Below are 9,347 nucleotides of genomic sequence, written 5' to 3' on the forward strand. Positions count from 1 at the left end.
CTACAATCAAATCTGAGATTTGTCAACGACAATCAGGTGAAAGAGACAAATTTAGCCGTCTAGCTCCATTGACTCCCATTCTGCACTCATGGCGATCGCCCCCAGTGGAACTGCAACCAAAATTCGGTACAATGGGACTTAATACGGAGTGGCCAGGCTCTCCGTAGACGGGCTCTGGTCAGATCGGAAAGTGATAGAAACACGCGCAGTCATTGCGTCATTTAAGGGGGAAGTTCGGTTTTTGTAACCAATACCAGAGCCCGTCTACTATCCTATTAGACATTCTCTGCCAACACTGAAGCACGCACGACAAAGTGTACACTCCTCCACTTGTGATTGGTCCTTGCGTTTTGTGATGACTGGCGGTGTGCTACGTCTGTTTGATTCGCTATTCAACTGCAACCCTAAAGAAAAAATAAGTTTTATCTAATCCATATAGTGAGTAGTTGGGTCTACTGAGGAATTTGATGTAAGTAAACTGACGTTAACAGGTTATGTATGTGTAATTTCATCACAGGATCGCTTCCGTCATGCAACAGCTGTCATCTCGAACTGCATGGTTAGCTTCACGTTAGCTTAATTAGTGCCACATCTTAATCTAGATATATATTTTAAAGCATTAGTTATCTAGAAATCCTCCTTTCCTGACATCATGCCACTCGTTTGTGGGAGACCGAGTAGTTGTAGTAAACTGAGGAAATTGCTGGTCTTCTGGATACTGGGCCTGCTAGTCGTCTTCGTCGTCAGTGATAACGTAAGTTAAACCTGTAATTAAATGACTCCTTCTCCTCCTTCCTGACCATCGAAGCCTCGATAACATCTCTCAAATAAATATGACCATGCTCAGCGCGACATTTATCTACACTGCAGTCTCCTTCAGCCTTGTCAGTCGTGGAGGATTCAGGGTCAGACGGTGGTGATGAGGAGGCCCACGTGAACGATGAATTTGACACTGAAGATCTTGAGGTGTTTCAGCCCACCAACCAATGGCAGACTCTCAAACCAGGCATGTTCTCTACAAGGCCAAAGTCAGATTGCAGCTTCTTGAAACGAAATCGTCATACCTGCTTTTTTGGTGGTGGGAATGTCACAAATTTGATTTGTGTTTCACATTGTATTCAGGTCAAGCAGTTCCAGCAGGCTCTCACGTCAGGCTGAATCTTCAGACAGGACAAAGGGAAGCCAAGCTGTCAGAGGAACAGCAGGCCAAATACCTCAGAGATGGACAGAGGTATGGTGACTAATTGCTGAAATTGTCTTTCCAAAAAGTGAAGAGAGTCTTGAAGACTACAAAGGGGCAGCATTGGCCTACTGGTTAGGGCTTAGGGCTTGGAACCGAAGGGTTGCTGGTTTGATCCCCGACCTGGAGGAAAAATGTGGGCGGGGGAAGTGGTTGAGCACTACTCTTCCATGCCCATATCCACGGCTGAAGTACCCTTGTGCAAGGCACCTAACCCCCTCACTGTACCCCGAGTGCCACTGTTGCAAGGCAGCTCACTGCTCCTGGTTAGTGTGTGCTCATTGTGTGCTTCACCTCACTGTGTGCTCTGTGTATCTCACTAATTCACGGATGGGATAAATGCAGAGACCAATTTCCTTGTATACACAAGTATACTTGGCCTATAAACCTGATTTACATTTACAAAGCACTTTGATTGTAATCACTCCTTTGTAATTGTAGTTTCACAAAAACAAACATAACTGGTATGGTATTATGGAACATTATTGCTTTTAAGTGGCATGGAGCAAGATCTAATGGACATGATTCATTTCTTTCCTCAGGGTGGTTAACACTAAGGCCCCATCCTTTACTGCACAGGAGTTGAAGGAAGCCCTGAAGATGCTCAAAGAGGGGGTGGATGACTCCACCAGCCCACAGAGGCAGAAGGTATGACTATGAGTAGAATTGTGAAGTCTTTTCAGTTCCCTTGTGGGCAACAGGAAGCTCTTTAACTGTTGCTATGTAGGAAGAAGAGGCACTGAAGGCGAAATTCCGTCCCCTGGATGAGCTGAAGAGAGACCTGGCTGAGCTTGAGATGCTCGTGGAGACCGACGTGCAGATCATGCGCAGGTTCATCACCCAATTCAACAGTTCCAATGCTACAGTGGAGCAACGGGTCAAAGCTCTTCTTGAGCTGGAATACCTTGTCCACCAGGTGAGCTCCAGCAATGTTGTCAGGATGTCCAAAAAAGGACAGAAGGCTCTTTTACAAACTTTTTAACTCTTCGAGCACAGCCAAGTCTAGTCTAGTAAAAAAATATGCAAACTTTGTAATAAAACAGGATAGATCCAAAGGTACAGTATAAGTAATTTGAAAACATTAAGACAATTGTAAGATATTGCTGATGACAAACTTGCAGAGGGATAAGAACCTACTTCACAAGGGAGTTTTAACTGCCTAACAACAGTATCATTCATCCACACAAGGAGGCATTGCAGTTGTATAAACTTGGCCTGAAAAGACCAAAAATAACAATTGAGTTAGTTTGTTAAGTGATGTGTTTTTGTAATCTGTTTGATAACACACAGTGTCATAAGCCATTTGAGTTTGTTTTATATCTGCACTATAACAAGAAACATTAAACACTTTCAGATGTGTTATATGTCCCAGACACAAATTTCTTTGGAAAAACATGATTGTGAAAATGTTGTACAAGATTATTCTTACCCCTAGCAAATATTGATTTAATGTTGATTTTTCTCTTGACCGATATGTTTGTTCTGACTGAAAACGACACTGCCACATGCCAAAAGGTCGTAAGCATTTTTATCTTTTTTAACATTTTTATGAAAAATGGCGTGTCCAAAATTATTCATACCCTTTTTAAATAATCAATGGAAACATCTTTATTTGCCATCAAATCTCTCAAAATGGTTCTTATAATACCAATCAGGCAGTCTGCCAAGAGACCTGCCTCAATAGGCGGCATTGGACCATTAAACCACACAATGATCCAAAACATACAGCCAAACAAGGCAAGAAATGGTTAACCGAGAACAATATCCAGACCTCAATCCGTCAAAAAAGTGAGGCCAGAGTGATGGCAAATAATCGTTCCTGACTCAAAACGCGGATTGCTGTTAAAAAGCTGCGGTCTAGAATCAAAGCTTTGCTTTGGACAAAAGCGTCTGCTAAATCCCATAACCATAACCATAACATGACGAGACTTGGTAGGTATTATAAGAACCATTTTGAGAGTTGTGAATGCAAATAAAGGTGTTTCCATTGATTATTTAAAAAGGGTATGAATAATTTTGGACATGCCATTTTTCATAAAAATGTTTAAAAAGATAAAACCGCTTTTTTTTTTATTCCATGTTTGTCCCACATTGTCTTGCAACTTTTTGTCATGTGACAGTGTTATTTTCAGTCAGAACAAACATATTGATAAAGAGAAAATCAGCATTAAATCAATATTTGCAAGGGGTATGAATAATTTTGTTCTTAACTGTATATTATAATATATTTGTTGCATGCGCATGAGGACCATGTCCTGTTGTAAAGCTGTCTCCCGCCTTTTGCAGTTGCAGCTTCTGGTGGTGAAACCCACTGCTGCTTTGCTCCCACGAGATTACGATGTCCCATATTAGTGTGACGTCCTGATAACGCCACAGCAAAGAGTGACACAATCTCTAATTGGTGTGCAGTCTGTAGAGTTGTGTGGTAAACACCGCCAGTCAGTTCTGCACAGGCCTAGTTTATGTTGAAGGAACCCATTCACTTTACACATAATTGGGTTGGATACCGAATTGACGGCCATTTATAGATGCCCTGTTGTCCTAATTGGCTGACTTTAAATGGTCCAGACATTTTCCCCCTCAGATTAGACTCCGGTACAGGCACAGAGAAAATATATTTTAGTCAGAACATCTAGTTTTATCATTAGTTTCTCCATTCAAAAGAAGAAGGTTTCAAATTCTCGGTCGGTACATCACTGATCAGCCATCTCTTATTTTGGTAGGTGGACAATGCACAAAATTTGGTATCTATGGGTGGAATGAAACTGGTGCTCAACGCTTTAAATGGCTCAGACTTAAGCTTACAAGAGAATGCAGCTTTCGTGTTGGGGTCAGCTGTGTCCAGGTGAGGAGGAGTTTCATTTGCGTGTGTCATGTAAATTATCTCTCATCATTTGAGTATTTGAACAAGAAGCATGCTATTCTTAAGCTGTCATTTTTGTGTAATGGCTCTGGGGGCGTGTTGGGTGTGTGTTTGAGCGGGCTTGTCCTGTTTTCAGTAACCCAGCTGTCCAAGTAGAGGCCGTAGAGGGTGGGGCTTTACAGAAGTTATTGACTTTACTTGCCACTCCTCGTCCCATCTCTGTCAAGAAAAAGGTATGTTTTTTGGATATGGGTGGCTATTGCTTTTACGTAAATATTTGGACCAAAATGTAAGACATGTATGTTAATGTCTATGTCATGTCTACATCATGTTTCCTAGTTTGCCACTCTTTTCACTGCTGTCTTTCCTTATAATTTTAGGCGTTGTTTGCTGTTGCTTCACTATTGCGTCACTTCCCCCATGCCCAAAACCATTTCCTTAAGCTGGGTGGAATGCAGGTGCTTGTCGACCTGTTTCAAATGCCTGGAGGAGAGTCTCTGCGCATAAGAATCATCACCCTAATCTACGACATGATCATTGAGAAGGTGAGGTGGAATCTGATCCAGACTACCCCGGAAATAAAAAACATACTAATTCCCACAAGTGCTAGCCTGACGAGCCAGACCCACATTAAAATGTAGGGTCTGGGCACTTACCGTTCACAGTGCTCAGTCCGAGGGGCGGGATAATCAGTTGTCTTTCAAATTCCCTCTGCACGCAATAGGACAGCGGCAGCGTTATGAGTCCCATGCGTTTCCCACCAGCGGAGCTAGTTGGCTAGTTCAAACGTTTGCCAACTTAATAAAAGCTTAACTCGTGTCACACTTTTCGCCAACAGCAACATCCATCTTATTTGTTTTCAAGTAGCAGGGAATTCAAGCCAAACCGTTGCAACTCTGCCATCAATCATTATGTTAAGCCCACCTAACAACTCTATACACGATTTCATTGGCCTGGTTAAGTTTCGATTTCTGGAGCTCACAAGCCAACAGAGAGTTGCTAGACTAGCCCTGGCAGCAAATGTAATCTGCTGCCGCTAGGGGCACGTCTAGATTTCTAGGCTACACAAGGGCTGCTCCTAACTACACAGTCTGGTTTTTGTACTCTTCTAGGAATTGATGTTACAAAGTGGCATGGACCAGATTCCTGACTCCTCTTATCAGGAACGTCTGCAGCAGTACGCCCAGGTGTCCTTGTTACCTGTCCTGGCGGAGCAGGGATGGTGCCGCTTCGTGCCTGAGCTGCTGGACTCCTCGGAGCACGATTGGCGGGAGAAGGCGCTGAGAACCCTTCTGGCCATGATGCCCCACTGTCAGGCCGATTTTCGCCAGAACTATGCCCTAAGCCATGTGCTCAGTGACTTGCAGAGGCAGTACCGAGAGCTGGCCCTTACAGAAAAGGACTTGGGAGAGGAGGAGGGCTACTTTGGTGAAATCCTGATCCTACTGGACACGGTTGTGCTGAACGTACAGTGACCCTAAGCTGGAAAGTGGACATCACTGATTGACAATTTCTTTAACCTCATGGCCACAGTTGCTGCTAAAAACCACTATCTTAGAATGAGCATCTGTGGTTTTCCCACGCGTCAGATTCCAGCCATTCTGAAAATAACTGCAATCCCACTCTTCTTCTGGGAGTGTGATTTTCATGGAATGGCTAACGCATAAAAAGTCATAAAGCATACATTTGCTGGCCTCAGATTGTTTCATTTAACTGAATGTATGTTGTATGAATGTAATGTATGTACTGTACATTTTCTCTCATACATTTGGACAGAGAGAGGACTCCTCTACTTTTCTGTAAGTCTTTTGTTTGTAATGGAGAGAAGGACATTTCTTGTATGTTGCCTGTCTCCCTCTGACTGTGAAATACATGTCACATTTTCAGACAGTAAAGTAATGAGTGAAAACATTGTGGAGTGCTACTGTTAAGTAAATTTATTGCACCTTACCATACATGTCTTCTTAGACATGCTCAATGAGGTTACAGAGCTAAATCGAAAAGCAGAGGACTTTGGAAGACATAAGAGGACTTGAACTAAAAAGGATGCTGTCATTTCCAAGAAACTTCAGTAGTAAGCGTTTGCAGTTATGGCCTTCATCATTGCTGTCCATCAGGAGACAGATGTTTATTCAGCCACGCATGCCCCCTTGTACATGACACGGACATCCTGCCTCTTCTCCCTGGATAAAAGATAGACGTGGGTGAATCAAATATTTAAACATGCCACTGAAAGGGTCCCATCAAGGCTTTTCAAAATGAACCAAACTGTGTCAGACGTGTGTCATGATGACTTATTGAGATCATGAGACCTCTCCCTCCTGAAACTGGGAGTCTCATGGGTGTTGTCTGCCATTGGAGCAGCTGTACCAGCACCTCCCACTCTCACACTTATTTCCCAAAATAGGACACCGTACACTTATAAAAGAACTTATGGCAAACTAGTGATGAAAAGTCAACAACTCCAGATAAAAAAAAACTTCCAGACAATGGTGTTTTGATGTAATTAAAGTAGTGATGATTTGACAGCAGGGGGAATGATGAATAATTCTCTCTGTTTATGACATGTTTATTTAATGTCTGTTCCTGTTTCTACTTCATGTGCTATGCCACAGTAGCTGTGCTTCAGTGGGGTGATTTTTTAATTGAAAGGCTTACTTGTTGTCTTGGCAGAGCATGCACTCGGTGCTGTATGTGTGGCCATCGTCTCCACACACAGGGTTGTATTCCCGTGAGCATGCATCGCTTAGGTATTGAGCACAGTCTGCCTGTGGAAGACAAACATCTTTTTTGACGCAGACAATATGGTGCGAGTGGTCTACTTCATTTCCTTTCTGCCCATATTTACTTGGCAGAGTAGGAACACATCAAACAGTGACAAGTGTGTTTACGGAAATCAAACAACCTTGAACCAATATATTAACTTTGTGTCTCTAAAAACAGGTCTTTCTAGTGGAAAAAACGTCTATATTATGTATGACATCAGATGTCCAGTTGAAATGTTGCTCGGCGTGTTTACACTCACCTCTCTGGGCTCTGGCACAACATTCTGGGCCAAAGCAACTATTAAGGCAAAAAAGAGGGAAAGAGACTGAGTTGTATCAAGACTGAAGGATGACGTATGTTTTCCCCTTTAATGTGGCAATATAGTTCTACAACAAAAGACAGGGGATGATGTCAGTGACTCCAAGGAATGTTGTTGGACAAACTGTCTATTGTTAACTGATCTGTTGCATGATAATGATAATCAGATTCTATTTTAACACTCCAAAATAACCCTCATGACACACCAACACTTTTTTTTCAAAACCTGATCTTCAGGAAGTCAGTTTTGTGATGCCATAACATGTGTTGTGTAAATGTTTATTATACTATAGCCAAGTAAATATTAATCACTGAGACTAATAATGTGCCCATGAAATTACAATGTCTGATGGTAAACTTTATCTTCTTAATAATGCTCTATAGAGTAATGTATACATTGTTATGATCTTTGATGTGATTTTGCGAGACCATTGTTTTTTTCTCACTAGTGATCTATACGATACAAACCAATGTGACACTTTTGGTAAACAAGGGATTTTGACAATGTGACAGGTGGCTATGATGGGGAAAATATATAATCTTACAAACCTTTGTTAAAATCACTGTTCCTACCCATCATTGTCTGTAGGCCACTTGAAACAACAAGTACCTGCGACAAAACCTAGCCATGTAACTTTTACATGAACAAACTCACTAGGAAGTAAAGTCTAGAAACTCACACCTGCCTACTAACTTCTTGTTAATCCCTTTACTTCTACAGTGTAATTGTTTTAGCATTTCCAGTGACCAATTTATTTATCATACAAAATAAATTACACATCAATGAGGTGAAAATACCATATAAAGCAAATAGTTTGTTCTTAGATAGACAGATAGATAGATACGTTATTGATCCCCAGGGGAAATTCAAGGTCTCAGCAGCATACATACAACACAAACACATTCTTTAACAGCAGAAAACACATTCTTACCAGACAGGTAAAGGATCATTGAAGCACAGAGTACGATTGTGAGCTTCATGTTGGCTTTCAGGTTGTGATACAGATACTGTGAGATTCAGCAGGTGTGTCTTGTATGTCTTCCTGCAACACTATTTAAAATAGTGTGGACTGAAGTCCAGTTGTTGCTCCTCCCACCACCTCCGCTTTGAAAACCTGCTTGGTGACATAACCCACAGCATATTGTTTCACACCATTGCCTTAGTTTAGGACGCTTTAGACACAATAGTTTGTGATGAGTGAGGAGAAAGCTGACAGTGCTATGAGGTGTGCTTTTTTTTTATCGCTCTAGCTTGTTCTTTTGAATATTTCACCATATCATAGTGTTGAGAGTGTTTAAAATTAAATAAATAAAAAAACAGAGCTTATCTTTCATAAATAAACCATGAAAAAAAGAACTTCTTCCTGTTGTGAAAGATTGCAATTGGCAAATATGTAACGCAGAAGAATAACTTCCCTCAAGCATACAAAAGGTTCATAACTTTGACCAAATGGTAAAGAGAACAATAGCCATTAAAGAGAAATATTTTACTTGACATTTGACAGGACTTGACAAGAACAAACAACATAGGCTACCAATTATGCTTATCTTAGGGCCTCATAAAGGTTTCCTTTTAAAACATAATGAGACATTCCATCCTGAAATGTTGAGAGGAGGAAATATTTTGATCCTTTGATTTTTTCTCCAGGAAATAACTACAGAGTCTTTTGTTATGTTCAAAATAATGATGTCTTTATATGGCTATATTGCCTGAGCCTATAACAGGGAAATGATCGGTCAATAAACTCAGTGATATGAAATGTTTTCATGTTGACAGTTGACAAGTCTTTTAGGTTCAGGAAGCATTTTCAGTGAGTCTCTGGGTTCACTGAAACTCGTGTGTATTATACAGAAGTCAGTTTCGGTTTCTCAGGGATTGCACTGGTTTTGCCTCTGTGAGCCCATCAGAGCAGATAACATTATCATATCTATTTCCCCCTTCTTTAACCACTAGCTATTAGTGTCATGTTTTGACTTAGTTGTCCATTTTTGGTAGGCTTAGAGTATATCTCAATTTTTACTTCAACCTCTGTTTATAGGAAACTGTTTTTTAGTGTGAGTAGGCCTATCACCTACCCTATTTTTCAGAGGGAGCTATATTGTATGCTATTTGTATCTAATTGTGAAAGATTTATTTTAAAAGTTATTTGGACTTGATCC

The 9,347-nt window shown here is 41.1% G+C and overlaps 2 protein-coding genes across 2 annotated transcripts; one reads left to right on the forward strand and one right to left on the reverse strand.

Annotated features, from left to right (window-relative positions):
• The first annotated feature begins 179 nt into the window (after nt 1-179).
• On the forward strand, nt 180-6,017 carry sil1 (SIL1 nucleotide exchange factor). The gene is made up of 9 exons (XM_048231685.1): nt 180-754; nt 871-1,006; nt 1,123-1,231; nt 1,783-1,888; nt 1,968-2,156; nt 3,964-4,085; nt 4,240-4,336; nt 4,484-4,648; nt 5,216-6,017. Exons 1-9 carry the CDS (start codon nt 653-655, stop codon nt 5,576-5,578), a joined length of 1,389 nt encoding a protein of 462 aa, XP_048087642.1. The 5' UTR covers nt 180-652; the 3' UTR covers nt 5,579-6,017.
• An 8-nt stretch (nt 6,018-6,025) lies between these two features.
• si:ch211-195b11.3 (uncharacterized protein LOC100334344 homolog) lies at nt 6,026-8,252 on the reverse strand. The gene is made up of 4 exons (XM_048231690.1): nt 8,120-8,252; nt 7,129-7,166; nt 6,762-6,871; nt 6,026-6,286 (listed from the first exon to the last, which is right to left on the reverse strand). The coding sequence occupies exons 1-4, from the start codon at nt 8,166-8,168 to the stop codon at nt 6,232-6,234; spliced, it is 252 nt and encodes an 83-aa protein (XP_048087647.1). The 5' UTR covers nt 8,169-8,252; the 3' UTR covers nt 6,026-6,231.
• Between the last annotated feature and the right edge of the window lie 1,095 nt (nt 8,253-9,347).

This window comes from Alosa alosa, chromosome 21 (assembly GCF_017589495.1).
Source record: "Alosa alosa isolate M-15738 ecotype Scorff River chromosome 21, AALO_Geno_1.1, whole genome shotgun sequence".
Lineage (NCBI taxonomy): Eukaryota > Metazoa > Chordata > Actinopteri > Clupeiformes > Clupeidae > Alosa > Alosa alosa.